This window comes from Acinonyx jubatus, chromosome B4 (assembly GCF_027475565.1).
Source record: "Acinonyx jubatus isolate Ajub_Pintada_27869175 chromosome B4, VMU_Ajub_asm_v1.0, whole genome shotgun sequence".
NCBI classification, from domain to species: Eukaryota; Metazoa; Chordata; class Mammalia; order Carnivora; family Felidae; genus Acinonyx; species Acinonyx jubatus.
Window position 1 is genome coordinate 118,778,454 of NC_069387.1, and position 17,762 is coordinate 118,796,215.

General features: G+C 34.6%; 1 protein-coding gene across 3 annotated transcripts in view; it reads left to right on the forward strand.

Annotated features, from left to right (window-relative positions):
- Positions 1–17,762, forward strand: part of GAS2L3 (growth arrest specific 2 like 3) — a 40,267-nt gene that overhangs the window by 4,780 nt on the left and 17,725 nt on the right. For 2 of the 3 annotated variants that reach the window (XM_015070861.3, XM_053226651.1), the window contains exons 2-4: positions 9,356–9,403; positions 15,343–15,511; positions 16,878–16,993. In XM_015070861.3, coding sequence (XP_014926347.1) covers positions 9,380–9,403; positions 15,343–15,511; positions 16,878–16,993 — 309 coding nt within the window. In that variant the 5' untranslated portion in view covers positions 9,356–9,379. Of the gene's footprint in view, positions 1–5,549; positions 8,429–9,355; positions 9,404–15,342; positions 15,512–16,877; positions 16,994–17,762 lie in introns of those variants that run through there. The other variant, XM_027071006.2, reaches the window with a different exon arrangement.

Below are 17,762 nucleotides of genomic sequence, written 5' to 3' on the forward strand. Positions count from 1 at the left end.
ACCACAAACTTATTGGTTTAAAACAACACAAATGTATGATCTTATGGTTTGAGAGGTCACAAATCAGAAATGAGCTAAAAAAGGAAAAAAAAAAGATATTATCAGGGCTTCCTTCTTTCTGGAGGCTCCAGGGGAAAGTCCATTTCTTTCCCTTTTCCAGCTTTGAGAGGATGCCTGTATTCCCTGACTCCTTCCTCCATCGTCACAGCCCTCAGTGGCACAACCCAAATCTGTCTCCCTCTCTGCCTCTTTTCCATCATGATATCTCCTTTTTTCTCTCTGCTTCTCACTTTGCCTTCTCTGACTTTTCTGCATCCTTTTTAAAAATAAAATGTATTTCTTTTTATTGAGGCACAATTGACATATCATGTTATATTAGTTTCAGATGTACAATATACATGATTTGATATCTGTATATCTTGTAAAATGGTCACCACAGTAAATCTAGCTGGCATCCATCCCCATACGTGGTTATAATTGTTTTTCTTGTGATGAGGACCTTTAAGTTTACTTTCTTACCAGCTTCCAAATATGCAATAAAATATTAACTATAGTCAGTCACCATGCTATAATTACATCCCCATGACTTACTTATTTTATAACTGTAGGTTGTATCCTTTGACCCCCTTTACTCATTTTGCCCACCCCCTACTCCTCCCTCTGGCAATCACCCATCTGTTCTCTTTATCTGTAAGCTTGGTTTGTTTGTTTAGATTCCACCTATAAATGAGATCATACAGCATTTGTTTTTCTCTGACTTATTTCACTTAGCATAATGCTCTTCAGGTCCATCTATGTTGTCACAAATGGCAAGATTTCATTCTTTTTTTTATGGCTGAATAATATTCCATTGTATTAGTGTACTACATCTTTATCCATTCATCCATCAGTTGACACTTACATTGTTTATGTATCTTGGCTATTGTAAACAATGCTGTAGTGAACATGGAGGTGCATGTATCTTTTTTGAATCACTGCTTTCATTTTCTTTGATTAAATACCCAGAAATGGAATTGTTGGATCATGTGGTAGTTTCATTTTCATTTTCATTTTTTTTTTTTTAGGAAATTCCATACTATTTTTCATAGTGGCTATATCAATTTACATTCCCACCAACAGTGCATGAGTTTTCCTTTTCTCCACATTCTCACCAACACTTGTTTTTTCTCATCTTTTTGAGGATAGCCATTCTGACAGGTGTGAGATGATATCTCATTGTAGTTTTGATTTGCATTTCCCTAATGATTAGTGATGTTGCCTTTTCATGATGTCTTGCTGCCTGCCCATCTGTATGTCTTCTTTGGAAAAATGTCTGTAAAGGTAAGGTCCTCTGACCATTATTTAATCAGATTTTTCTTTTTCTTTTTCTTTTCCTTTTTTTTTTTTTTTTTTTTGCTATTGAGTTGAATTGGATATTAAGCCCTTATCAGATATATGATTTGCAAATACTTTCTCCCATTCCATAGGTTGCCTTTTCATTTTGTTGTTGGTTTTCTTGCTGTGCGTCAGCTTTTTAGTTTGATGTAGTCCCACTTGCTTATTTTTGCTTTTGTTGCCTTTGCCTTGGGAGTAAGATCCAAAAAATCATCTCCAAGACTGATGTCAAGGATCTTACTGCCAATGTTTTCTTCTAGGAGTTTTATGGTTTTAGGTCTTACATTCAAATTCAAGCCTTTAATCCATTTGAGTTAATTTTTGTGAATGGTGTAAGATAGTGGTCCAGTTTCATTTTTTTGCATGTGGTTGTCCAGTTTTCCCAACATCATTAAAAATTTTTTTTTTTAATGTTTATTTATTTTTGAGGGACAGACAGAGAAAGTGCGAGTGGGGGTGGGGCAGAGAGAGATGGAGACACAGAATCTGAAGCAGGCTCCAGGCTCCAGGCTCCAAGCTGTCAGCACAGAGCCTGACTGGGCTTGAACTCACAAACCATGAGATCAGACCTGAGCCGAAGTTGAATGCTTAACTGACTGAGCCACGCAGGTGCCCCTGTCCAACACCATTTACTAAAGAGACTGTTCATTCCCTATAACATATTTTAGGCTCCTTTGTTAAAAATTGACCACAAACATGGGTTTATTTTTGGGTTCTCTAATCTGTTCTATTGATCTGTATGTCTGTTTTCATGCCAGTACCATACTGTTTTTGTTGTTGTTGTTATTGAAGTGTAATGTAACACACACTGTTACTTTAGCTTCAAGTGTACAACATAGTGATTCCACAAGTCTATCCATTATTCTGTACTTATCGCAAGTGTAGCTACCCATACTGTTTTGATTATTGCAGCTTTGTAATATAGTTTTGAAAACAGGGAGAGTGATGTCTCTAGCTTTGTTTTTCTTTCTTAAGATTGCTTTAGTTATTTGGAGCCTTTTGTGGTTACATACAAATTTTAGGATTGTTTGTTCTGCTTCTGTGAAAAATGCCATTCGAATCTTGGAAGGGATTGCAATGAATCTGTAGATTGCTTTGGGTAATATGGACCTTTTAAAAACATTAATTCTTCTAGTTTAAGAGCATGAAATATCTTTTCATATATTTGTGCCTTTAATTTCTTTCATCAATGTTTTACAATTTTCAGTTTGTACACATCTTTTACCTCCTTGGTTAAATTTATTCCCAGGTATTTTATTCTTTATGATGCCACTGTAAATGGGATTATTTACTTAATTTCTCTTGCTGATAATTTATTATTAGTGTATAGAAACAATAGATTTTTTTTAAAGTTTATTTGTTTTGAGAGAGAGAGAACATGAGCAGGGGAGGGACAGAGAGAAGGAGAGACAGAATCCCAAGCAGGCTCTGCGCCATCAGTTCAGAGCCTGACATGGGGCAAAACAACAGATTTTTATGTATTGATTCTTGTCTAAATGTTGAATTCATTTATTCTAAGAATTTTTTGGTGATCTTTACAGTGTTTTATATGTAATATCATGTAATGTACAAATAGTGACAGTTTTATTTCTTTCTAGTTTAGATATTTTTATTTTTTCTTGCCTAATTGGTTTGGCTATGACTGCCAAATACTATGTTGCATAAAAGTAGAGACAGTAGGGATCCATGTCTTGTTTTTGATTTTAGAGGAAAGGCATTCAGTTTTTGACCATATGATGTTGGCTATGGGCTTGATATATATGACCTTTGGTATGTAGTGTTCCCTTTATACCCAGTCTGTTGAGAGTTTGTCTTATAAATTGATGTTGAGTTTTGTTAGAATGCTATTTCTATATCTATTGAATGATTATATGATTTTTATTTTTTAGTTTGTTAACATGGTATATACCATGTTGATTGATTTGTGCATTTTGAACCATCCTTGCATTCCTTGAATAAATCCCACTTGATCATGGTGTATGATCCTTTTAATGTATTGTTGAATTCAGTTTGCTAATATTTTGTTGAGGATTTTTGCATCTATGTTTATCGGTGATTTTGGCCTCTGCATCCTTCTTATAAAGAGTCTTGTGATTACATTGAACTCACCAAGATCATCTGTTATCCCAAAGTCTTTAATTTACTTAATCTGTAAAGCACATCTTGCTCACACACAGATTCTGGGGATTAGGATGTAGACATTTTGGGGAGTCATTATTCTGTCTACCACAAATGGAGTTTATTTAAGATGTAATAAAAATGTACTGTCCACTGAGGCATACAAATTCCTGAGTAGCACATTGCTTCCAGAATCCTTGCCCCTTGGCACAGCTATTCTGTCCTTTTCACTTGGATACTCTGCCTATATACCATTTTTAGTCGTTTTCTTTTTCTTAGTGATTCTAAGGCATCTCACTTGACCTGCTGGTACCTTAACCAGTAACTACTGTACATATTTCACTTTGGACATGCTGGGTGAAAGGCAAAATCATTTATCAATTTAGGTTACATAATAAATGAAAATAATAAAGAATACCAAAAATGGTCTCCCAGTAGATACTTGTCTACTATGTAGCTGCTTCTAATCTACTGTCACATTTTGTTCTACAACAAAAGCAGTGTGGAGAAGGGAGACAACCCAGTTTTCCCCAGAGATTTTGAAATTTTTCATACCAAAAATGTTTCCTAAACTTTAGGCTTGAATACTTTTTTTCAATACTGTTTCCAACAGCAGTCCAGGAACTTATAGTTGGTGAAGCAATGTACAGAAATAATACAAAATGGTATGAAGCAGTGTAAAGGACGTGATTGAGAAATGCTATGTGAATTCAAGAGTTAAAGATAAAATCAGAAGGAATTCAGACCAGTCAGGAAGGCTACTGGGAGGAGGTAATAAATTATAAGCCTGGTTAGCTGAGATGATCTTAGATGAGGGATCTTTTCAACTCTTCTTTCTCTATGTCCTTTGCTAACTCCTCTCATGTCTAAATGTTGGATTTTGTCAGGACTTGTTCTTAGGCCTTTATCACTGTTTTCTCCATTTCTTTCTTAGATGATCTCATTCTTTTCAGTGGCTTTACCTCCCAAGTATTTGCTGACAATTTCTACCTCCTTGAACTTTTTTCTTAGCTCTAGAATAGTATTTCCAACTGCTAGATCGACACTCCCACTTGGCTGTCTTTAAAGGCTTCTCAAATTAAACATGACCAAAGCACAGCACTTTTGACCTGTTAGTACTCTGTTCCCTGCTTTGATCTATTCAGACTCCCATCATCCTCATCTCCCACTAACTATTTGCTCAGTTGCTTAAGCCAGAAACCTGGGAGTCATTCTTAATAGTTCACTCTGTCCTTACATCCCTCCTATCCACCTCTCCATTTCTACCATTATCAAGTCTTGGTTCTAACTGAAGTGGATATCAAATCCATCCACTTCTCTTGAGTAGAGACACTATCCACATTCTAGTTCAGTCACCATCATTTGTCACCAAACTACTGCAGTACTGCAGTAGATTCCTAACCCTTCCTCTGCTAGGCACCTCTCCACCTCATTTCCTGTATGCTCCCATTTCCTATATGGTCTTACTGTTTCTACCCCTGTCTTTGTCTCCTTCTTTCATTGATTCCCCTGGTTCTTTTTCCCATCTCTACCCATTCCCCTTTCAGTTTCCTTCCCACTTTCTCTCTTAAACCCATTACTATTTCACTCCCATACTCCTCTCTCCCCCTCAGAGAGTTCTTTTGAAACTATGAGTTAGATCGTCTCTCCCTTGGTTAAAGCTCTTCCATGGTTTCTCACTGCTCCTAAAATGAAATCTAATTTCCTCAACATGGTCCTGTGTGATGGGGCTGCTGCTTAATGTTTCAACCCCATCCTAAGCCACACATTCTCCATGCTTCAGCCATACCTGCTTCTTTCAGTTCTAGGTATATGCCACATTCTCTCTTCAAAGTCTTTACAAAAATTATTCTCTATACTTAGAACTCTTCCTCTCTTTCTCTGGCTAAATCCTATCATTCTTCAAATTCATGTTTTCCGTCCAGCAAAACCGTTTCTAATCATTCAATCTAAGTCTAAAGTAGCTGTTTCCTTCCCTGTTCTTTTCTTCAAAGCAGTTATCATGATTTAACACTGTGTATTCATTTGTGTGGTTGCTTTTTTTTTTTTTTAACCTTCCCACTGGTGTATTCATTCCTTAAGGGCAGTCACACGTCTGTTACATTCATTACTGTGTCTCTTGCCAATGGTGCTAGCTCACTGCAGAGGAAGAGTAAATGCTTGTTGAATAAATGAATGAATATACACCACATGGAAAAGCATACAGCCTGAACCGCAGTATAGCCACAGAAACGAACGAAACTGAGGGAGAACAATGAGGAGATAGGCTGAATGGAGCAAAGGGCCTATGTTAGATAAATTCCTAAAGACTTTTATTCTAGCCAACAGAATTGTGAGTCATAAATTAATATGTGAGTATCCTCCCAATTATGACATGGGCATTTTATAGCTTTTACTTTCACTTATAACTATATTTATTTATGTTAGTAAAATAAGTTATCCATATTATGTTTAATGATTTCTGAGTGTTATTAGCCTTATCTCTTTTTAATTTGATAAGTTATATTAAATAAACTATAATTATGTCTCATCACAGTATTAATTATACCAACTAATTTGTTAAGTGCTAGTTATCTGTCAGGTCCTTTATATGTATCATCTCACTTAATCTTTATAATAACCATATGAAGGAGGTGGTGGTATCTCATTTTACAGATGAGAACACTGAGAATCAGAGAAATTAAGAATCCCAAGGTCATATAGTTAATATGCTAGACCTGGAATTCAAACCAGATGTGTCTGCTATTTTTTACTACTACTACTATAGCTGGTGTCTCTATGGTGAGTTGTTTTAGAACACATTAAAAAAGTGAAATATGTTTTGTATGACTATAACATTTCTATTTTCCCTAGTAGGCAATTAGAAAATATTTAACTCAAAATTTTAAAGCTAAGAAATTTTTTCCCCCTGAACAAATCAGAGAGGATATCTTTTACAACTATTTTTCTAAATGAAGCCTTGAAAAATGATGACATGGTTTTTGACATACAGAAAGGTGTACAGACTAGTATAACACCTGTGTTCTCACCACTTATCTTGAAATAAAATCTTACCAGTACAGTTGAAAGCCATTTCTCCTCAATCTCATCTTCCTCCCTCTCCTCAGCAGTAAACATTATCCCACTATCCCAACTTTGGAATTTATCATATCCCTGCAGCTTATGTATCTTGGCAATAATCTGGTGTCTGAGTACGATATGTGGTACGGTGCAGTTAATATCATTATTTTTCTGAAAAAAACGTACCTTATTTCTTTGCTTTTTTGCCATTCTTTTTTAAATTGGCCCCCTGATTTGTACCAGGAATGAGCTTTGCCACTTTATGCTCTCCCGCCATATCTTGTAACATGGGTGAGGAATAAAAATGTACTCAGTTTCAGAGCTTACAGCTATGGGACAAAGGATCAGTTCAACAGGTTGGCATTTTTGCCAGTCATGATCTGAAGCCAAATTGGTATGAAGAGGCTTACCATAAATGATCTCAAGGACCTCATGACTGATCTTGTTTCTAAGATGAGTAAGTGGGTTAGGTACAAATCCTATTCAAGTTTCAGGTAGGTGAGTGCCTTCTGTGTTTTGTTTTCCCCAGATTTTAAAGGTTAAGTATAGTACTCTTCCCTTATGATCTCTGGATAAGCTCCTGGTCTTGTGAATGATTCCCAGCAGTGTTACAGTATAGTTTGGACTTGGTCACATGAGAGGTCTTTTTGCCCAAATCTAAGGGAAAGGACTTCCTCAAGTTGGCAAAGAATAGAAATAGACTCCCCCCAAAAGGAAGAAAGACAAAAACAAAACAAAACAAAGGCAATAATTTGCTAATTAAGATGCAGCTCCCCACCCCCCCAAAAAAAAAAAAAAAAAAAGAAATGCTGCTGACTCAGCACAATTGGTTTATATGAGAAAAATAGAGACTGAGACTTTTAGGGAAAGAAAAGAGGAGAATAGGTAATCAAATGAGTGAGAAGCAAGAATCATAATTATGATGCAGACTGGGGTCGGGGCCAACTATAGAATAGATGCTACTCTTGGGATTAAAAGCCTGAGACACAAAAATGGTTTGAAAGATAATAGTAAGTGACTAGAAAATATCTACAACTGGCTCTTAGTACCTGGGACATGGTGACTACTCATTAATTAACTGATGGTTTACTGATACAATCTCAGTTTATAAAAATTTCTCAATGAAAGTATATATTTGCATATGTGATAATTTTTCCTATGTGAAGATACATTATAGCTTATCTGAGTATGATTTTATTAAAGAATCTCTTTTTAAAGGTAATTTAGATGGTCATATTTTGTCATCTTAAAAGTAGTTCTTTGCATTATACAAGAAGAATGTTTTGAAAATATATATACAAAAGACTCTTCTGCTAAAGTTCAAGTGACTGAAGGTTGTTCACAAATTCTTGATTTCTTTCATAAAACGAATTCTGTTGGATTTTTGCATAAAAAGTGCAACTACTAAACATTCTTGTGATAGCTTCTTTGTGAATGTGTCACTGTTCTTGATTTGCACACGCCTTATAATTTAGGCCTTCTTTTGTTTTGGGTTGGCAGTTCCAACTGTTAAAGCTCTTGTCTGATTATGTGGGACTCCTTATTTTAATGGGAGCAGCTTCTTTGCTGCATTTTTAAAAAATGGTCTCGGAAGCTTCTTACTGTGGATCTTTGTTGAGGACAAAGGATTATTTATGCTAAAGGAAAATGTATTCCCCACTGAATTAGCTCGTGGGAAGCATAACAAGCTTATTAGTAATGCTCAATTGTACTTTGGCCTTTTGCTATGGTAGAGAGAAGGAAAAATGACATCAAAAAGGACATTCTGCTGTCCTTTGCCTTCCCGCAAAGAAAACGTGATGTAATATTAGACTTTTGTTAGATTTAGCTCAAGTTCAACTTTGGTACCAGCAGAAATATTCCTGAAAGAAAAGTGGTATGTTTGGTATAACTTAGGGGAGAAAATAACTTTCCTTGGAAATTGATAGCATTATAGCTTTATAAACCATTTTATATTTTTTATTAGAATGTTTTAATGGTGGTTTACAATAAAAAATAGACTAGTATATTATGCTCGTATAAGCAATCAATATTCCTAAATTTTATATGTTGTTGTCTATGTTATTGTGAGTGTTTTTAAACTCTTCACCTTTTTTCCTTTCTAAAAATACATTAAAGAATTTTATTAACCTAACTTAATTAATTAAATTGTAGTTTTTTCTTATACATTTCAAAAATAGTACTTTGGAGTTAAAATTGCTGTTTTTTGTTTGTTTGTTTGTTTGTTTTTGTCTTTAGCAAGCACCTTATGGATAAAATAGCTTATGAAGAATTATTATAGAAAGTCCCTGAGTATTGTTTCATAGTTAAAATTGCTGTCTGTCTTTATTACCTTGTTGTCTGGCAGAAGAAGCTAATGGTTAAGCCTGTGACTTTATACAAAGTCCAGATGAACTTATACGATCTCTTTATCTTGACTTCGGTATCAGTTGTGATATTTATGTTTGCATTACAGTTTACATTATGTTTACAGGGGAAATTTTTGGGAGACTTTTATATGTGCTAAGTTTTATTGTCAGTTTTATTTTACTCACCAGATGCTTCAAGAATTACTTTGATATCAATGCCAGAAACTACATATTAAATGTGTTTCAGGTTTTCCTCTTTTAAATGAGGAATACTTTCATAAGTGAGAAGCTAGGGGTGATAATTGAATTCTCCTACAGTCAAACTATTCCAAATAGAAGAAAAAGTTTTAGGTTTTCAGTCAAATGGAAGATTAAAGCAGGTTCCTTGTAATTTGGAGGTGGGGGAGTAGGAAAGCTACCACTATTTGCATATTAATGTTTTGTTCTATTTTCAGAAAAGCATTTTCATTTCAACATAGATGGCCATGCAACCTGCAATTCAAGTAAGTGTTTTTCTTGGAAAAATATGTATTTAAATTATGAGATTATAATAAATTTATGATAATTAGTAAAATATTAAAATTATCACAAAATGTGTTTAAGGAACTAGTTTCTTAAGTATCAAATTTTAGTTACAGGAATTAATATATTTTAACTTTCTAGTTCTGAAAAGATTTTAATTTTAACTTTTTTACTAAATATTTGTAAGACTCAAAAGTTCCTTAGAATTTGTGGGTCCATCTTACTTATACTACCGAGGGAAGAGAATTGGAATATTTTGTAGTTTCCCTGTCCTTACAATTTATTATGTGTTTGTAATTAAAAGAGCTATCAATGAAAACAACTATAAATTATTTATTTTATACAGTTGTCTCTGTGCCCTGTTATGACTGTAAATGACCAGGCATTAAAACTTAAAATTTGGTGTTTTTTTGTTTGCTTTTTGGTCAGGGGAGGCAAGATAAACAGACAAACCAGAATAATCTTAAATTTGAATGATGTCCAGAGTTGGTATTTGCTATATTGCTTCTATATTCTTTTAAATGTTTTCTTTTGATATAAATAGAACATGCTTGAATCTTAAAGATAAAAATCACACTGAAATTCTACCTATAAAGATGCAAGCAGCTATTAATAAAATTTGCCTTGCAAAGTGAGAACTTTAAAATCAATCATTTCTCATTCTGGGTCTTCCACTCTTGGTTGTGAGATTCTGGCAACTTATTTTACCTCTAAGAGTCTCTGCTTCCTTACCTCCAAGGTAAAGATAATAGCACTTATGTTTCAGGGTTGTTGTGAGGAAATCAATGGAATCAATGAGAGAACATGAGCAAAGTGCCTACTAGAATATACATTGCATAGTAGACACTTCCAAAATTTGGTTGCATCATTGGTACAACAAAATTCTCCAGATATAAAACTGGAGATTAAACTTGTGTCTTGAAAGTATTTTTTTTTCTTTTCTCTTTTCTTCTTTCTTTCTTTCTTTCTTTCTTTCTTTCTTTCTTTCTTTCTTTCTTTCTTTCTTTCTCCCTTCCTCTCTTTCTCTCCCTCTCTTTCTCTCTTTCTTTCTGTCTCTTTCTCTCTTTTCTTTCTTTCTTTCTTTCTTTCTTTCTTTCTTTCTTTCTTTCATTCATTCATTCTTAGAAAGATGGCAGTGAGTGAAGCCTAGAGAAGATGATTTATTTATCAAATGTTAGCAACTCTGAACATGATCCTGCTTATACTCCTCCTGTGTGTACTATGCAGCTGTATCCTCCACTCTGTTAATAAAGAGTTCTATTATACTTTTTTCCTTTTGGGACTTGGAAGTCCATGGCAGTGTTCCAAAAGGTCTTGTTCTTGCCCTCTGAGTCCTCTCAAACCCACATTGAGGATGCTCAAAACTCCTTCATTACTCAAAACCATTTTTAATACCATTTTTTAATCTGATTATTTCTATTTGTCCTCTTTTCACCTCTTTACCCAAGTCTCAGAAATGTCATCAGTTTTTTCTTGATTCCTTATGGTGTGCTTTATATCATTGCCACATTGATCATGTTTTTCTCATTCTATTCTAATGCCATTAATATTTTCTTAACTTGGTAATTTTCTTCAGAGTTTTGTTTTAAAGTTCTATGAAATCTTCTCTGATCCAGATTTTACAGATTCATCTTTATTAATTCTTTATAAGAGTACCCTTGACATCTCTCATGGATGTTTTTGATTCTCTCTCTGATGAATGTGAGAACTTTGTAGGATTTTCACCTCTTTCTCAGCTAATTATATAAGCCAGTTGCATATTCATAAGTGCCTTGTAGAGAGGAGACATCCATCAGATAGCTGATTAATTGATTTCTTATTTTTTAAAAAATTTATTTATTTTTGAGAGACAGGGCGGGGCAGAGAGAGACGGAGATGGAAAGAGTCCCAACCAGGCTCTACATTTCTCAGCATGGAGACCCCATGCGGGGCTCAAACCCATAAAATGTGAGATCATGACCTGACCCCAAATCAGGAGTCAGACGCTTAACCAACTGAGCCACACAGGCACCCATCAATTGATTTCTTATTAATTTAATACATTAAGATCTTCCCTTGGGGCACCCGGGTGGCTCAGTCAGTTAAGGATCCAGCTCTTGATTTCAACTCTTGAGGTTATCACCTCACAGTTTGTGGGATTGAGCGTGGAGCCCGCTTGGGACTCTCTCTCTCCCTCTCTATGCTTTTCACCCCCTCCCTTTCAAAATAAATAAATAAACTTAAAAAAAAAAGATCTTCCTTGTCCCTCTTTTTGAATTTATATCCTTCATTCTGATTAGTGAATAGTCATACAGTCTACAAATGAACAATAGTTCCTAATCTCTCTTGTGTCATAGTCCCCTTTGAGAATTTGACAAAAAGCTATGAACTGAGAAAAGGCCCGTTTGTATGTAGGCATAAAATTTCGCCTAAATGTAAGTTGTTTATATATGTACTCAAGTTCATCTACAGACTACCTATGGATTAAGAATCTTTGCAATATGACAGCTTTCGCATGTTTGAGAACAACCTTTACACAGACAGTTTCTGCTATTTACATCTAACTTTTAACATTAATATGGTACTGACCAGCCCAGGTTATTATAGAATCTTCTATGGCAATAGTAGGAGAATCCAAGTATTCTCTCTAATGTGGCAAGAAATTAGAATGACTTTTGTTAATATTAACTTCTCCATTTTCACAGATGATTTTTTTCAAAACCACCTTTCTAACTAATGCACATCTTTCCTTGACAAAACATTTGCAAATGCTGTGCCTTTTTTCCAGCTCAGCCAAATGGTTAAAAGAAAAATAACATTCTGTTGACTATGAAATACCCTCTAATGTGAGATGCATCTTGATTTTGATGGTACACAGAGTCATTTGCTAATATCCTCAATTAGTCAACAAATATGTGACTTAGTACCATGTGCTATGTCTTCTACTGAGTTCTGGGATTATAAACAGAAATAAGACATGCTTATGAAAGGAAGATTTAGGTAGTAAATCTTTATTATACTCCCTTTGAAATAATTGTAAGAGAATTCAGAGAAACAAATAAAAAGGACATCTTGTCTTTTTCCTAAAACTTTGTAGGGTCTTCATATATGTAGGAGTTCATTCTCCAGTCTCTACCCTTAGTTCCTGAAATAACAGCCCTGAAATAAGTTATGGGTTTTTTGTTTGTTTGTTTGTTTGTCTTTGGATATTTTAATTGAGTTTCACTACTCCTGTTTTCCTCTTGTGTTCATTTTCTTTCTTTGCCTTTGGGATTTTTTTTTTTAATGTGTTTGTTTCTCATCATAGGAGATTGAAAGCAGCTCTTTCTTTCTTTCTTTTATTTCCTCCAAAGTTTGTCTGGATTAACAATGGTGGTGTGGATTTTGATTTGGTGTAGTAAGACTTGCCTTAAATAAACCTCAGTAAGTTTAATATATTTTAGCAGGAAAATGATCTACATTTAAAAATCAAGAAAGGACTAGATTCACTTGGTATTACCTATACTCATACCTCTTTTTTTAAACATAAAAAACCCCTTTATTTTAAAGTAATCACAAGCCTGAAAAGTAGCTTTAAATGTAGAACAGGTATTTGTTTGCTGAACCATTTGAGAATAAGTTGCCAATCTAATGACCCACTACCTCTGAATTCTTTAGTGTGTATTTCTCACAAATAAAGACATCTTCCTATCAGAACTGCAATAAAATAATTGGAGCCTGGATATTAACATTGGTACAGTACTACCATCCAATCAATATTCAGACCATATTCAAGTATTGCCAGTAGTCCCCATAATGTCTAGTTTAGAATCACAAGCTACATTTAGCTGCCATGTCCCTTAGTCTCAGTCTAGAACAGTATCTCATGCTTTGCTTTCTTTAATGACCTTGACACTTTTGAATATTATAGACCAATTATTTTGTAGAATGTCCCTCAGTTTGGATTTGCCTGTTCTCATGATTAGATTCAGGTTATGCATCTTTGGCAGGAATATCACAGAGGGATATTGTATTTTCTCATTGCATCCTTTCAGGTAGAATGTGATTTTGATTTGTCCCATTATTGATGGTGTTTACCTTTGTTACTTGGTTAAGTTGCTATCTGTCAGGTTTCTCTACTGTAAAATTATTCTTTCTTCTCTTTGTAATAAGCATTTTGTGGGGAAGTACTTTGAAACTATATAAAAATCTAATTCCTCATCAAAATCCAAGTTTATTCATATATTTTTATCTATATGAAAGAATAGTTTTTTTATTTTACTCAATGTGTTATAATCCATTTATATCATTGTTTGATGCTCAAATTGCTCTTGATTTAGCCAGTAGAAGTCCCTTTACGCTAACGTCTATGTCATTTTGGTATGTCCCGATCATTCTTTGAGCCCTTCTTTGCTTTCTGGTAAAAGATACTCCTGTCATCATAGGATTCATTCTAGTTTTCTCTCATTCCGTAGAAGAGTTATACCTCTCTTCTTTGGCAGTGAGAAAACTGGCTCCCATTTGATAAATCCCTGTGAATGTAACCAGTCTCCCATTGTTGCTCCCTGTATTGATGGCTTTCTCAGCTCACTTGGGCTCTGACACCCTGCACTGGGCTGTTCCCTCATCTTCCCCTGTGGACACCCTCATCCTACTCAGGTTCTGATACCGTGCACAGGGCTTTTCTCAGGTGTGGACACTCTCTTATCTCACTCAAGGCCTAATCCTCCATTTCAAGATTCCCTCCTGTGAGAACCCCTCATCACTTCACTTGGGCTCAAATACCCCTTCCTGAGTTGAGAGATGATAGTCTTTTCTCTAAATAATATTATATTAAAGTATATCTAATTGTATTTCAAATTTTTGTGAGTGTCGGATTGACAGTATGTTTCTGTCAATTTTTATTCTTAACCAGGAATTGGCCAGCTGGTAAATATTTTTGGCTTTATGAGCCAATAGGCAAAATGGAGGCTTTTATGTAGGTACTTATGTAGGTACTTATATAACATTATTATATAACATCATTATTATATAACATCATTATATAACAAATTATGTAGGTACTTATATAACAGCCATTTTAAAATGTAAAAATCAGGGTGCTTCGGTGGCTCAGTCGGTTAAGCGTCCAACTCTTGATTTCAGTTCAGGTCATGATCTCATGGTTCGTGAGTTCAAGCCCTGCATCGGACTCTATGCTGACTTGGAATTCAAGTATAGAGACTGCTTGCGATTCTCTTTCTCTCCCTCTCTCTTTGCCCTTCTGCAGCTTGCTCTCTCTCTCTCAAAAATAAACTTAGAAAAAAAATGTAAAAACCATTCTTAGATTGTGGGCCATGCAAAAATCAGATTATTTAGATTTTTTTTAGATAATGCTTATATAATGACCAGAAGTTTATAAAATGTCATTTATGCATTTATTCATTCATTTATCCATTGTATAACAAATACTGCTAGGCCCAATGCTAGACACTACAAAGATGTATCTTAACCCATTTTAGAGCTGAGAAGCTGAGGTCTTATCAGGTAACTTATTATTTTTTTAAATGTTTATTTATTTTTGAGAGAGAGAGACAGAGCATGAGCAGGGGAGGAACAGAAAGAGAAGGAAACACCGCGAGATCATGACCTGAACCAGTTGGACACTTAACTGAGCCACCCAGATGCCCGGGATCAAGTAACTTATTAAACTTAGCTAGCAGGTGAAGGAAAAATAGTATTTGTTGGCCTTTATCCTGTTGGTTGATATTGATTCATTGATTAGGGATTTACTTATATTTACCACAGTACTGAATACTGAAAATATCTCAAGTGTCTAGATTAATAGTTTGCTTCTAGTTTATAAATTTCTGTGAATTGCTGCAGTTTAGTATATGTGTATATAATATATGGTCTATAATTCATCATTTAAATATAGATGTGAGTTATGCTGACTTTTAAAAAGGTTGGTGTTTTTCTCTAGGTGTGGTTTGGAGAAGACCTGCCTCTAAGTCCGCGGAGTCCTCTGACCCCCAGACATGGGCCAGGTTTGGCTGATGTTTGTCAATATGATGAGTGGATAGCTGTGAGGCATGAAGCCACCCTGTTGCCCATGCAAGAAGATCTGTCAATATGGCTATCTGGTTTGTTAGGTAAGGCCTGAAAAGATACTCAAAATTGTATTTTTTATTTAGTAAATATTTATTGAGAATCTTACTCTTTGTTGAGGAGTGATTGTTCCAGAGCCTGGGGATAATTTAGTGAAGGAAATATATGATATTCTTGTTCTCAACAAGCTTACATTCTAGTTGGGGAAATATTCCAATTCACCCTGAACCTTAGGACTTGAATAGTAAGGAAGTTTGAGGCTTAACAGAAGGGGTCAGTAGTGATCTTTGAATAATTAACATTTCAGTTGTTAATGTTAAAATCTTTTTTTAAAGTATATAGGTCTGATATCGGGGTCTATATTACTGACCTCCCCCACCTTAATCTTATATAAGGAATGAAATTCTGAGTAGAATATATACTGTAGTTAAAATGATTGCTATTTCTGAGGCATTGAGGAGTGGAGGCATGTAAACCCTAGGAGGAAGTGTCAGGTTAGAGAATATCTGGCATCATATTTCTTTACTCAATTAGAATTGAGGAGTGCTCTGAACTTTCTCTCCAGAAAAAAAGCTCTCTCTCTCTCTTTTTAAATGTTTATTTGTTTTGAGAGAGAGAGATAAAGAGAACAAGTATGAGTGGGGAGGGGCAGAGAGAGAGAAACAGAGAAAGAGAATCCTAAGCAGGCTCTGTGTAGTCAGCTTAGAGCCTGACATAGGACTCCATCCCATGAACCATGAGATCATGACCTGAGCTGAAATCAAGAGTCTGATGCTTAACCAACTGAGCCACCCACATGCCCCCAAAAGCTCTCTTTTTAAATGCAAAATTTCATGTAGCACTCCAAAGTTTTTGTGAAAAGGAATATATAAAGCTTATCTATGGCCTTCTCAAGATAATTAAAAAAAAACTGCACAGTTTTTATCAGCCTGATGATTTGGTAATTTTTTTTAAAGTTTATTATGTAATAATAATGGTTCTAAAGAAAGGTTTGAGAGGTGAAAAGATGGTATTCCCTGGGTGTTTGTTATGTTATTACCTATAATTTTAAAATCGTAACAATGTCTATCTTATATAAAGAGAATATTTTTCTTGTGTAAGCAGTAACGTGCAGTGAATCAAAACTTAACATTAACAGTTAATATTGAAAAATAAAACACTCTAGTTTTTAAAAAATGAAATAAATGGTCATTTTATTTTTCCTTCTATATCACAGATATTTTTGTTTCAGTTGTCTTTCATGTAGTTTGGCATTACCTATTTTAACTGTAATTTCTAAGAGTGAATATTTGGTCTGATCTAAATTTGTTTTGTGTTTCAGCTACAATCTAATTACATTTAATTAAATTTTAACCATATTGTTTGAATTTACTGTTTCTAGTAGATCTTAACTTTAAAATATGTTTTTAGGTATTGAAGTTAAGGCAGAACGATTATTGGAAGAACTTGATAATGGAGTACTACTATGCCAACTGATTGATGTTCTTCAAAACATGGTGAAAACATGCAACTCTGAAGATCCTGGGGTAAGAACATGTTTGACAGTAGTGACTTTATACCTGTGTACATATTAGTTTGTTTATGTACATTTCTTATCATGTCTGAAAGGTTGTGAACTTCCACCCAAGTATCTACAAGACGTTAGATAATTTACCTAATCTTTTTGAGCATCTGAAAAAAATATTCTCACTTGCAAAATGGAGGTATTGACATTTACCTTGTTAGATTTATTTGTGAAGGTTTGGTGAAATTAAATGAGGTAACGTATGGATGGTATTTAGCTTAGCATTTAGTGTAAGTTAATATCCAGTAATATCTAGTATTACACTAGCATTTAGTGTAAGTTAATATCCAGTAACTAGTTAGCTGTTCCTGAGAACAATATTCTCACTTGTGAGAGTTAAGTGAGAATAAAGCTTGTGTTGGTCCCTGGCACACAGTTTGGGGCTATTATTATTATTATTATTATTATTACCATCATCATCATTATCATCATCATCATCATCATATTCTCCATATATATCTTCTTGATGGTAAATTCTATAATTTGGTTGAATGAATAATAATTTTTTTAGACATTTTTCTTCCATTGACCCTAAATTCATGATTTGAAGTAGATGAGGTTTCTTCTTTTCATCAGACATTGGTCACTGATGAGATCTGAGGTCTGTGAATGTGGGGTCTGGACCCTCACACAGTGTTGGCAGAAATATAAATTGGTATCATCTTGCTGGGAGACAGTGGGTGATAGACAGCACACTGAAAATAAAGCACATCTTTTGATACATAATTCTC